Source organism: Cherax quadricarinatus, chromosome 89 (assembly GCF_038502225.1).
Source record: "Cherax quadricarinatus isolate ZL_2023a chromosome 89, ASM3850222v1, whole genome shotgun sequence".
Classification (NCBI taxonomy): Eukaryota; Metazoa; Arthropoda; class Malacostraca; order Decapoda; family Parastacidae; genus Cherax; species Cherax quadricarinatus.
Window position 1 is genome coordinate 1,382,294 of NC_091380.1, and position 13,551 is coordinate 1,395,844.

General features: G+C 49.7%; 1 protein-coding gene across 1 annotated transcript; it reads right to left on the minus strand.

Moving 5' to 3' along the window:
- Positions 1 to 8,605: 8,605 nt before the first annotated feature.
- LOC128697193 (uncharacterized) lies at positions 8,606 to 11,756 on the minus strand. The gene has a single exon (XM_070104058.1). The coding sequence runs from the start codon at positions 11,687 to 11,689 to the stop codon at positions 8,852 to 8,854; it is 2,838 nt and encodes a 945-aa protein (XP_069960159.1). The 5' UTR covers positions 11,690 to 11,756; the 3' UTR covers positions 8,606 to 8,851.
- Between the last annotated feature and the right edge of the window lie 1,795 nt (positions 11,757 to 13,551).

Consider the following 13,551-nt stretch of genomic DNA (forward strand, 5'->3'; position numbering starts at 1 on the left):
TAGGCCCCAACCCTCCTCCTAGTTCCCAACCCTCCTCCTAGTCCCCCAACCCTCCTCCTAGTCCTCAGCCCTCCTAGTCCCCAACCCTCCTCCTAGTCCACAACCCTCCTCATAGTCCCCAACCCTCCTCCTAGTTCCCAACCCTCCTCCTAGTCCCCCAACCCTCCTCCTAGTTCCCAATCCTCCTCCTAGTCCCCAACCCTCCTCCTAGTCCCCAACCCTCCTCCTAGTTCCCAACCCTCCTCCTAGTCCCCCAACCCTCCTCCTAGTCCCCCAACCCTCCTCCTAGTCCCCAACCCTTCTCCTAGTCCCCAACCTTCCTCCTAGTCCCCAACTCTCCTCCTAGTCCCCAACCCTCCTAGTTCCCAACCATCCTAGTTCCCATCCCTCCTCCTAGTCCCCCAACCCTCCTCCTAGTCCCCCAACCCTCCTCCTAGTCCCCAACCTTCCTCCTAGTCCCCAACCCTCCTCCTAGTCCCCAACCCTCCTCCTAGTCCCTAACCCTCCTCCTAGTCCCCCAACCCTCCTCCTAGTCCTCAGTCCTAGTCCCCAACCCTCCTCCTAGTCCCCCCTCCTCAACCCTCCTCCTAGTCCCCCAACCCTCCTCCTAGTTCCCAACCCTCCTCCTAGTTCCCAACCCTCCTCCTAGTCCCCCAACCCTCCTAGTCTCCTAGTCCCCCAACCCTCCTCCTAGTTCCCAACCCTCCTCCTAGTCCCCAACCCTCCTCCTAGTCCCCCAACCCTCCTCCTAGTCCCCAACCCTCCTCCTAGTCCCCAACCCTCCTCCTAGTCCCCAACCCTCCTCCTAGTCCCCAACCCTCCTCCTAGTCCCCAACCCTCCTCCTAGTTCCCAACCCTCCTCCTAGTCCCCAACCCTCCTCCTAGTTCTCAACCTTCCTCCTAGTCCCCAACCCTCCTCCTAGTCCCCAACCCTCCTCCTAGTCCCCAACCCTCCTCCTAGTTCCCAACCCTCCTCCTAGTCCCCAACCCTCCTCCTAGTCCCCAACCCTCCTAGTTCCCAACCCTCCTAGTCCCCAACCCTCCTCCTAGTCCCCAACTCTCCTCCTAGTCCCCAACCCTCCTCCTAATCCCCAACCCTCCTAGTCCCCAACCCTCCTCCTAGTCCCCAACCCTCCTCCTAGTCCCCAACCCTCCTCCTAGTCCCCAACCCTCCTAGTCCCAACCCTCCTCCTAGTCCCCCAACCCTCCTCCTAGTCCCCCAACCCTCCTCCTAGTCCCCAACCCTTTTCCTAGTCCCCAACCTTCCTCCTAGTTCCCAAACCTCCTCCTAGTCCCCAACCTTCCTCCTAGTCCCCAACTCTCCTCCTAGTCCCCAACCCTCCTAGTTCCCAACCCTCCTCCTAGTCCCCAACCCTCCTCCTAGTGCCCCAACGCTCCTAGTTCCCAACCCTCCTCCTAGTCCCCAACCCTTCTCCTAGTCCCCAACCCTCATAGTCCCCAACCCTCCTCCTAGTTCCCAACCCTCCTCCTAATCCCCAAGCCTCCTAGTCCCCAACCCTCCTAGTCCCCAACCCTCCTCCTAGTCCCTAACCCTTCTCATAGTCCCCATCCCTCCTCCTAGTTTCCAACCCTCCTCCTAGTCCACAACCCTCCTCCTAGTCCCAAACCCTCCTAGTCCCCAACCCTCCTCCTAGTCCCCAACTCTCCTAGTCCCCAACCCTCCTCCTAGTCCCCCAACCCTCCTAGTCCCCAACCCTCCTCCGAGTCCCTAACCCTCCTCCTGGCCCCCCAACCCTCCTCCTAGTCCCCAACCCTCCTCCTAGTCCCCAGCCCTCCTCCTAGTCCCCAACCCTCCTCCTAGTCCCCAACCCTCCTCCTAGTCCCCAACCCTCCTAGTTCCCAACCCTCCTCCTAGTCCCCAACCCTCCTCCTGGTCCCCAACCCTCCTCCTAGTCCCCAACCCTCCTCCTAGTCCCCAACTCTCCTCCTAGTCCCCAACCCTTCTAGTCCCCAACCCTTCTAGTCCCCAACCCTCCTCCTAGTCCCTAACCCTCCTCCTTGTCCACCAACCCTCCTCCTAGTCCCCAACCCTCTTCCTAGTTCCCAACCTTCCTCCTAGTCCCCAACCCTCCTCCTAGTCCCCAACCCTCCTTCTAGTCCCCAACCCTCCTCCTAGTCCCCAACCCTCTTCGTAGTTCCCATCCCTCCTCCTAGTCCCCAACCCTCCTCCTAGTCCGCCAACCCTCCTCCTAGTCCCCAACCCTCCTAGTTCTCATCCCTCCTCCTAGTCCCGAACCCTCCTCCTAGTGCCCAGCCCTCTTCGTAGTTCCCATCCCTCCTAGTTCCCATCCCTCCTCCTAGTCCCCATCCCTCCTAGTTCCCATCCATCCTATTAGTCCCCATCCCTCCTAGTTACCATCCCTCCTGGTTCCCATCCCTACTAGTCCCCAGCCTTCTTCCTAGTCCCCATCCCTACTAGTCCCCATCCCTCCTAGTCCTCATCTCTCTTCCTAGTCCCCATCCCTACTAGTACTCACCTAATTGTGGTTGCAGGGGTCGAGAGTCAGCTCCTGGCCCCGCCTCTTCACCGGTCGCTACTAGGTCCTCTCCCTGTTCCATGAGTTTTATCATACCTCTTCTTAAAGCTGTGTATGGATCCTGCCTCCACTACATCACTTCCCAGACTATTCCACTTCCCGACAGCTCTGTGTCTGAAGAAATATTAACATCCCTGTGACTCATCTGAGTGCCCATCCATCCTAGTCTCCATCCCTACTAGTCCCCAGTCTTCAGTTCCATGGACACTGGGGATATGGATGGAGAAAGAGAGAGAGAGACAATGAGTGGAAAAGAATATATAGAGAATAGGAAATGAAGAGACATAGAAACTCAGTGGAAACGTAAACAGGTGAAAAAAGGGAGGGTATAGAAGTGAGGCAATATCAGGGAGGGTATACCAGGAAGGCAATATCAAGGAGAGAACATCAGGGAGGTTATACCAGGGAGGGTATGCCAGTGAGGGAATATCAGGGAGGGTATACCAGGAAGGCAGTATCAGGGAGGGTATATCAGGAAGGCAATAACAGGGAGGGTATACCAGGAAGGCAATATCAAGGAGAGTATACCAAGGAGGGAACATCAGGGAGGTTATGCCAGGGAGGGTATAACAGTGAGGGAATATCAGGGAGGGTATACCAGGGAGTACCAGAGAGGATATACAGACCTTGGCAGGCTATGGACGTGTCCAGGGAGGGTATACCAGGAAGTACCAGAGAGAATATACAGACCTTGGCAGGCTATGGGCACGTCCAGGGAGGGTATACCAAGGAGTACCAGAGAGGATACACAGACCTTGGCAGGCTATGGGCGTGTCCAGGGAGGGTATACCAGGGAGTACCAGAGAGGATACACAGACCTTGGCAGGCTATTGACGTGTCCAGGGAGGGTATACCAGGGAGTACCAGAGAGGATACACAGACGTGTCCAGGGAGGGTATACCAGGGCAGGCTAGGACGTGTCCCGGGAGGGTATACCAGGGAGTACCAGAGAGGATATACAGACCTTGGCAGGCTATGGGCGTGTCCAGGGAGGGTATACCAGGGAGTACCAGAGAGGATATACAGACCTTGGCAGGCTATGGGCGTGTCCAGGGAGGGTATACCAGGGAGTACCAGAGAGGATACACAGACCTTGGCAGGCTATGGACGTGTCCAGGGAGGGTATGCCAGGGAGCACCAGAGAGGATATACAGGCCTTGGCTGGCTATGGACGTGTCCAGGGAGGGTATACCAGGGAGTACCAGAGAGGATACACAGACCTTGGCAGGCTATGGGCGTGTCCAGGGAGGGTATACCAGGGAGTACCAGAGAGGATATACAGACTTTGGCAGGCTATGGGCGTGTCCAAGGAGGGAATACCAGGGAGTGCCAGAGAGCATATACAGACCTTGGCAGGCTATGGACGTGTCCATGGAGGTTATGCCAGGGAGTACCAGAGAGTATATACAGACCTTGGCAGGCTATGGGCGTGTCCAGGGAGGGTATACCAGGGAGTACCAGAGAGGATACACAGACCTTGGCAGGCTATGGGCGTGTCCAGGGAGGGTATACCAGGGAGTACCAGAGAGGATACACAGACCTTGGCAGGCTATGGACGTGTCCAGGGAGGGTATACCAGGGAGTACCAGAGAGGATATACAGACCTGGGCAGGCTATGGGCGTGTCTAGGGAGGGTCTACCAGGGAGTACCAGAGAGGATACACAGACCTTGGCAGGCTATGGGCGTGTCCAGGGAGGGTATACCAGGGAGTACCAGAGAGGATACACAGACCTTGGCAGGCTATGGGCGTGTCCAGGGAGGGTATACCAGGGAGTACCAGAGAGGATACACAGACCTTGGCAGGCTATGGGCGTGTCCAGGGAGGGTATACCAGGGAGTACCAGAGAGGATACACAGACCTGGGCAGGCTATGGACGTGTCCAGGGAGGGTATACCAGGGAGTACCAGAGAGGATACACAGACCTTGGCAGGCTATGGGCGTGTCCAGGGAGGGTATACCAGGGAGTACCAGAGAGGATACACAGACCTTGGCAGGCTATGGGCGTGTCCAATTTAAAGATACAATCACCGTACAAGTTTTGGACGCTAATTGCTTCAAGTTCCTCTCTTGTTTATATATTAAAATTTATCTTATGTAAATTAAAATAGTCTTTTAAACCTCTCATGAATTAAAGATAGTTCTCTCTCTCTCTCTCTCTCTCTCTCTCTCTCTCTCTCTCTCTCTCTCTCTCTCTCTCTCTCTCTCTCTCTCTCTCTCTCTCTCTCTCTCTCTCTCTCTCTCTCTCTCTCTCTCTCTCTCTCTCCCTTTTGACAGGGTTAAGAGTTTATACCTTGATTTACAATCAAAGAACTGTTACCTATCCCAGCTCAGTTTAACTCATCTCAGCTCAATTCAGCTAAGCTCAGCTCAGTTCATCTCAGCTCAGCTCAGCTCATCTCAGCTCAGTTCAGCTCAGCTCAGCTCTCTAGCTGGCTTATTAATTGAAGATAACTACCGTTTAATTAAAGCTGGCTTAGATAGTTAAAGGAAGCCTGCTATCTTAGGTTAAGTTAACTCTCTCTTAAAGCTAGCTTGCGATAAGATACATCTCTCTTAAAGCTATCTTAGGTTAAGTTAGCTCTCTCTTCAAGGTATCTTATGATAAGATACCTCTCTCTTAAAGCTATCTTAGGTTAAGTTAGCTCTCTCTTCAAGGTATCTTATGATAAGATACCTCTCTCTTAAAGCTATCTTAGGTTAAGAGAGCTCTCTCTTCAAGGTGTCTTATGATAAGATACCTCTCTCTTGAAGCTATCTTAGGTTAAGAGAGCTCTCTCTTCAAGGTATCTTATGATAAGATACCTCTCTCTTAAAGCTATCTTAGGTTAAGAGAGCTCTCTCTTCAAGGTATCTTATGATAAGATACCTCTCTCTTAAAGCTATCTTAGGTTAAGAGAGCTCTCTCTTCAAGGTGTCTTATGATAAGATACCTCTCTCTTGAAGCTATCTTAGGTTAAGAGAGCTCTCTCTTCAAGGTATCTTATGATAAGATACCTCTCTCTTAAAGCTATCTTAGGTTAAGAGAGCTCTCTCTTCAAGGTATCTTATGATAAGATACCTCTCTTAAAGCTATCTTAGGTTAAGTTAGCTCTCTGTCTTCAAGCTAGCTTACGATAAAATACCTCGCTCTTAAAGCTATCTTAAGTTAAGAGAGCTCTCTTAAAGCTAGCTTATAATAAGTTACCTTTCTCTTAAGGCTCGCTCAAATTAATTAGCTCTTAAAGATAGCTTATTATAGTGATAGCTCTTATCACTTCTTATGATAACCGACTTGATTAAAGATATTTCATATCTTACTTATAAACAGTTCATTTAAAGCTATCTTTGTTAAAGATTATTCTCTAATTTAAAGACACCTCTTGTCTTAAAGATACTTCCTCTCCTAATTAAAGATAACTCCTTTCTTAAAGTTATCTTAGATAATAAAGATACCTTCTATCTTAAGGATAGCTCTTATCTTAAAAGTATCTTAGATAAAAATATTTACAATGCTGGTTTAAGAAAGCTCCTGTCTTAAACCTGAGATAAAGATACTTAATATTTTAATTAAAAATAGGTTCTGCCTTAAAGATAATCTCTATCTTTTTCTCAACTTTTAGCTCCATTTTTGGTAAAAAATTGATTGCTATGACAACCAATATATATATATATATATATATATATATATATATATATATATATATATATATATATATATATATATATATATATATATATGATTATTTCAGTACGAGGCTGTATGGCCCATACGAGTTTAGTGTTTAAGTGGACGAAAGAAGGCTCCACCACTCCTTATGCTCAATAACCCACACGGGTATAGCACTTCATGTAATGTGTGTAATATATATATATATATATATATATATATATATATATATATATATATATATATATATATATATATATATATATATATATATATATATATTTTTTTTTATTATCACACTGGCCGATTCCCACCAAGGCAGGGTGGCCCGAAAAAGAAAAACTTTCACCATCATTCACTCCATCACTGTCTTGCCAGAAGGGTGCTTTACACTACAGTTTTTAAACTGCAACATTAACACCCCTCCTTCAGAGTGCAGGCACTGTACTTCCCATCTCCAGGACTCAAGTCCGGCCTGCCGGTTTCCCTGAATCCCTTCATAAATGTTACTTTGCTCACACTCCAACAGCACGTCAAGTATTAAAAACCATTTGTCTCCATTCACTCCTATCAAACACGCTCACGCATGCCTGCTGGAAGTCGAAGCCCCTCGCACACAAAACCTCCTTTACCCCCTCCCTCCAACCCTTCCTAGGCCGACCCCTACCCCGCCTTCCTTCCACTACAGACTGATACACTCTTGAAGTCATTCTGTTTCGCTCCATTCTCTCTACATGTCCGAACCACCTCAACAACCCCTCCTCAGCCCTCTGGACAACAGTTTTGGTAATCCCGCACCTCCTCCTAACTTCCAAACTACGAATTCTCTGCATTATATTCACACCACACATTGCCCTCAGACACGACATCTCCACTGCCTCCAGCCTTCTCCTCGCTGCAACATTCATCACCCACGCTTCACACCCATATAAGAGCGTTGGTAAAACTATACTCTCATACATTCCCCTCTTTGCCTCCAAGGACAAAGTTCTTTGTCTCCACAGACTCCTAAGTGCACCACTCACTCTTTTTCCCTCATCAATTCTATGATTCACCTCATCTTTCATAGACCCATCCGCTGACACGTCCACTCCCAAATATCTGAATACGTTCACCTCCTCCATACTCTCTCCCTCCAATCTGATATTCAATCTTTCATCACCTAATCTTTTTGTTATCCTCATAACCTTACTCTTTCCTGTATTCACCTTTAATTTTCTTCTTTTGCACACCCTACCAAATTCATCCACCAATCTCTGCAACTTCTCTTCAGAATCTCCCAAGAGCACAGTGTCATCAGCAAAGAGCAGCTGTGACAACTCCCACTTTGTGTGTGATTCTTTATCTTTTAACTCCACGCCTCTTGCCAAGACCCTCGCATTTACTTCTCTTACAACCCCATCTATAAATATATTAAACAACCACGGTGACATCACACATCCTTGTCTAAGGCCTACTTTTACTGGGAAAAAATTTCCCTCTTTCCTACATACTCTAACTTGAGCCTCACATATATATATATATATATATATATATATATATATATATATATATATATATATATATATATATATATATATATATATATATATATATATATATATATAATATATATATATATATATATATATATATATATATATATATATATATATATATATATATATATATATATATATATATATATATATATATATATAATGTGTATATTAGTTGATATTTTTTTGGGTTTTTAAGTAAAGGTTCATAAGACTGTTAGGTTTTTATTATTGTTCGGTTTATTGTGACTAGACAATGTCATGCAGTATAAGTCGTGTATAACGTACACTTATAAAAATAGAGGGCACTTATCACAGTCACTTAAACCATACACTTGACGGCTGGTGGTGCAAGATGTCTTGCACAACAGCCGAGTTGATCACCTGGTATTCAGCTATTCCCAAAAGCAGCCTACACGAATTTCTGGTCGTAAGTTTTTAATTTATTTTTTACAGAGCTGCACATTCCGTACACGGCTTCAAGAGTAGCTACGGCAGGCCAGGTGGCTCGACCCCTGCAAACACAAGTAGGTGAGTAGAGGCTTTTAAAATTTCTGATTCACACGTTGTCAATTTTCTAATCATAGGCCTACACAAGTTTTTTATAACTTTTCAAAGTTTCTAAATTACAGGCTGCCACAGCCTAATTTTTGAAGTTTCTAAATTACAGGCTGTCACAGCCTCCTTTTTGAAGTTTCTAAATTACAGGCTGTCACAGCCTACTTTTTGAAAGTTATAATTCACCGGCCGTCACAAACATTTGGCCTTTATCTAAATTCTAGAGCCTACCTCTATACTTGAGGGAGGGGTGATGGAGGGAGGGGTGATAGAGGGAGGGGTGATGGAGAGAGGGTTGATGGAGGGAGGGTTGATGGAGGGAGGGCTGATGGAGAGAGGGATGATGGAGAAAAGATGTAGGTGATATGATCTATATACATTGAGGTGAGGAAGCTGGGGGTGAGGAAATGATGATGATGATGGAGGGAGGGAGGAGTAATGGAGGAAGGGAAGGCGGAAGGAGGGAAAGAAATATGGAGGAGAGATGATGTATATACAGTGAGATGAAGAGGCTGAGGAAGGGAACTCCTTGAGAGATGCTGAGAATCTTCAAAGTGAGGTGACTATATCTGGAGGTCGAGGTAGGGTGGAGGTAGTCCTGGAGGTGTGGAGGCTGGAGGGGGGTGAGGATGGAGGGGAGGTGCTTGGAGGAGGGGCAGCATCTTGGGACGGGGACGAAGTGTCTTCTAGATCCAGTGGGGAGTAGCCATAGCAAGTAGCACTTAAACCACTCCCCGCTAGCTTACTGAGGAGCCCAGCTCGACCCCCTCCCCCCTGAGGCTTTCCCTCACACACCCCTACCTGCATCCCCTCAACTTGCACCCCTTCACCCTCGCACACATCCTCTTTCCCCTCAGGGGAGTTGGGCTTGACTTCCTCCCGGTGGCCAGCTTCAAGAAGATCTGGTTTGGCTGGGCGGCAGTGGGCAGGGCGGGGGTTGTGGGCAGCAGTTAGGGGAAGGGTAAGGAGGTGGTGGGGGTGGAGGCGTTGTTGGAGAAGGGAACCTAGATTGACACCATCGTTGGAAGAAGAGACATCAGTGAGGTAGTCGATGTGTATCTCCGACAGTGATGAGCAGGTACTGGGCTCAAGCACACCACTGAGGGCGTCTTGCTGCGTCGTCGTACGCCCACGATGTACGCCCACAGGCTGCTGCTGCCGCCCACACTGCGTCGGGGACATGGGCGTGGAGTACATGTTGCTACTGCCGGAGACGCTGCCGGATTGGTGGTGGTAGTACGATGCTACTTCATAGTCTTCCAGAGTGTGTACGTCGTATCTGCTGGCGGAGGTAATGGGTAGTGTCTGGTGGTGGGCGGAGTGCAGCTCCTGAGCCGCCCGCCGCCCACGGGCGGTGTGTGATCTTATAGGTCTCCTAATGGGGGTTCTCTCTGGGGAGGAGAAAGTAGGTCCTGGACCACAGTAGTATCTGGTAGACGGCAGCGTCTGGCTGCTGTAGTTCTGGTGCGTTGTGATGTACGACGCTGCGCTGTTGCGCACGTTCTTCTCGTGCGTCTTGGTGTACGAGGCGTCGCGCAGGTTGAGCGACGACTGCTTGAAGACGTCGTCCATGGCTTGCTGGGGGTCAACACCCGTACGGAACCTCACGAAGCCGCTATCGTTTACTAGCATGGACGGTGGCCGGAACTCAGTAGCAGAACGCGGTGGCCGGAACTCAGTAGCAGCGCGCGGCGGCCTGAACTCAGTAGCGGAGCGCGTCCGTTCGCGGTTCCACACTAACTGAAAGTCTGATGTAACCGAGGGAACGTCAGACTTTTCAGGCTCGTCAGGCGACGCCCAGTCTAGCATGGGCGGCTTGTAGGCTTGATTGGGTGGGTTGTGGGGGGGCCTGAAGGTGCCAAGGATGTGTTTCTTCTCACAGGCAGGAAACACGTTGGCACTACGACCCACCTTCACCTCACGTCCACAGCTGCCTAACATGGAGAAGATGTGGGCATCCCGGGGGGCGTGGGCACGCCCCTGGGACACCAGTCCCACTGAGACTACCACTGCAAGGCCTACTACAAGCTCCAGGCCCCTAGCTAGGCTCACTCTTGCCCACCATGCCCACACGTGGGTAGCAGGTGCCAGTGGGGCCACCAGCACGTACAGGTGTAACGTGGCCAGCATGACCTGAGCCACACTGGCCACTAGTGCCAGGTGTGCACCTCGCTGGAGGCCACACTGGAAACCACTTGACCTCCCACCTCGGCTTACATGGCTTAGTAGTTGACCTCGCCTCCCAGATACTGACTTCTTCACTCGCCACACCGCCCACACACCGCCCACGCCCACCCCTGCACCCCAGGTAGCGGTAACCGCCCGTGCTACCACCCGCAGTGGCAGAGCGTAGTGCAGGAGGAGGTGGGCGGCAGTGTGGGCGGTCAGAGACACCAGGAGGTGTAGCACCGTCATGAGGGCGAGAACCAGGGTGGCGTGTGGGCGTGCCGGCGTGCGGACTGACCGCGCCAGGACCACCACCACCACCGCTAGCGCCGCCGTCAGGCACGGCCAACTAGTTTCCTCCACCGCTGACGCCACAGCCGTCGGTAGCCGCCGCTCCACGCCGTAAGGATCATGGAAGAGCTGGAGACTCCTGAGGGCGGCGCCGAGGAAGACCAGGGCGTGGGCGGTGAGGTAATGTGGGCGTGGGAGCAGGAGGGTGGAGCGAGCCATACAGCAGAGAGCAGCAGCAGCAAGCAGAGCCAGCAGACCTGCTGATACGTACACGTGGATCCACCAAGCGGCACCTAGCCACCACCTCACCCCTGACATATCACCCCAAAACGCCCCCTCATGGCCCCCCAGGGGGCGGGAGGGGATGTTCTCAGGAGTAGAGTGGGGTGACGGAACCTCCACCACCCTGGGATGGGGTGATGATGTGTCTGCATCCTCAGGAGATGCATCTTCACCTTCATGAGATGACGTCACGTCTGCAGCATCAGTGATGTTACTCATGATGTGGACGATGTAAGAAATGTCAGCCGTCGCTGCGTTCTGCTGCAACTGCACTAGCTTCACGCTGGTCTCAGGGGGCGCAGACCCCTCCTTAATGTCCACGGTGGTGGTGGGGGGAGGCAGGGAAGTGGTGGTGTTGGGGGCGCTGGTGGGGGCACCGTAGGCAACACCTCTGAAGATAGCAGCGATCTCGCTCTCCCTGGTGGAGGGACTTCGTCGAGGTAATGGTGGTCTCTCCCCTAGCTGCGTCAGGAGGCTAGGGGCGGCTACACCCCCGCCCGACCACCACCAAGACGCCCGAGGGCCGCCCACGGCAGATATCCCAGGAGACAAGAGCCCGATCTGACCAGCTATCAAGGGTGGCAGCCACCACCAGCAAAGCGCCGCCCAGTACGCCCGTCTTCGTGGTCGGAGGGTCATCCTCAACATGATGTCAAAGGTCACCCGGGGTCACACTCAGCATGAGGTCACACTCAGCTTCGGCTGCTTCAGTTCACCACCTGTGGAGGAACAGAAAGATAAATTACAAGGAGTGTGCTACTTAAGAACATAATTACAAGTAACATACAGTACCGACTATTATAACAATGGTTATAAATGACCATAATTTTTAAAGGGGTGGACCGGTAAGCCAGCGGAAGGCCTCGGTCAGATGACTAAAAGCTCCAAAGGCGGGTCATCATCTGACTAAGACCCGCGTCAGGAAACATTTGTCCTGTTTCCTGACGAACCTTACCTAACCTAACCAGTACCGACTATGGTCTGGACTATTTACCTGCTGTGCAGGCGAAACTTGGACAGGAGCTTTGTAAGGCCGTTACATTTGTATCGTGTATCACTGTATCTACCACACTTATCAGGGTGTTTTATTATTCACTCCTATTGTTTAAGGTCAGGCTTATTGCACGGTAAGTTGGTAGTACGGTCTTGTGCCTTGATGTATTAAGGTCAGGCTTATTGCACAGTAAGTTGGTAGTACGGTCTTGTCCCTTGATGCATTAAGGTCAGGCTTATTGCACGGTAAGTTGGTAGTACGGTCTTGTCCCTTGATGTATTAAGGTCAGGCTTATTGCACAGTAAGTTGGTAGTACGGTCTTGTCCCTTGATGCATTAAGGTCAGGCTTATTGCACGGTAAGTTGGTAGTACGGTCTTGTCCCTTGATGTATTAAGGTCAGGCTTATTGCACAGTAAGTTGGTAGTACGGTCTTGTCCCTTGATGTATTAAGGTCAGGCTTATTGCACAGTAATTTTCCCCCTGATGTGAAGATAGGTATTAAGTTTGTCAACTTCCACATCCACGCCGCGACACTCGTTTACATTAATATATCAAACAGACTAGTTAGTATCTTACTAAATTTCATCTTGCAGTTTTCAGACATCTTTGAAGACAAATTAGACACATGTGCAACTCTTGGGTATCTTTATTGAGGAAACGTTTCGCCACAGTGGCTTCATCAGTCCATACATAGGAGAAACTTGAAGAACAGGAGGAGAATGAGGTAATCAGTCCCTCAACCTTGAGTCGATGTGTTCAGTCCATCAATCTTGAGTAGAATACGGCAGATGAGCGGAGAAGCAGCTTATAAACCGTATGGCAGGAGAGGTGCAGCAGTCATAGGTGGTGTCACATTTGTTCAATGTGGAAGTAGGTCGTGCCCAAGAATTAGGCAAGCGAAGAAATCCTAAGTATTAAGATCCCAAGAAGTTGCAGTGTCTGACAGGTTTGTAGATGAATTCTTCGCTTGCCTAATTCTTGGGCACAACCTACTTCCACACTGAACAAATGTAAAACCACCTATGACTGCTGCACCTCTCCTGCCATACGGTTTATAAGCTGCTTCTCCACTCATCTGCCGTATTCTACTCAAGATTGATGGACTGAACACATCGACTCAAGGTTGAGGGACTGATTACCTCATTCTCCTCCTGTTCTTCAAGATTCTCCTTTGTATGGACTGATGAAGCCACTGTGTGGCGAAACGTTTCCTCAATAAAGATACCCAAGAGTTGCACCTGTGTCTAATTTATCAACATGTCGGTTCTCTGAACCATTCATCTACAAATCTTTGAAGACAGTTCGTCTGAGTCTGATGACTTATTTTGCTTCCGTCTGTCTATTTGTTTGATAAATATATCCTTAGTATTACTTAATAAGAACATAAGAAGAACATAAGAAAGGAGGAACACTGCAGGAGGCCTGTTGGCCCATACTAGGCAGGTCCTTTACAATTCATCCCACTAACAAAACATTTGCCCAACCCAATTTTCAATGCCACCCAAGAAATAAGCT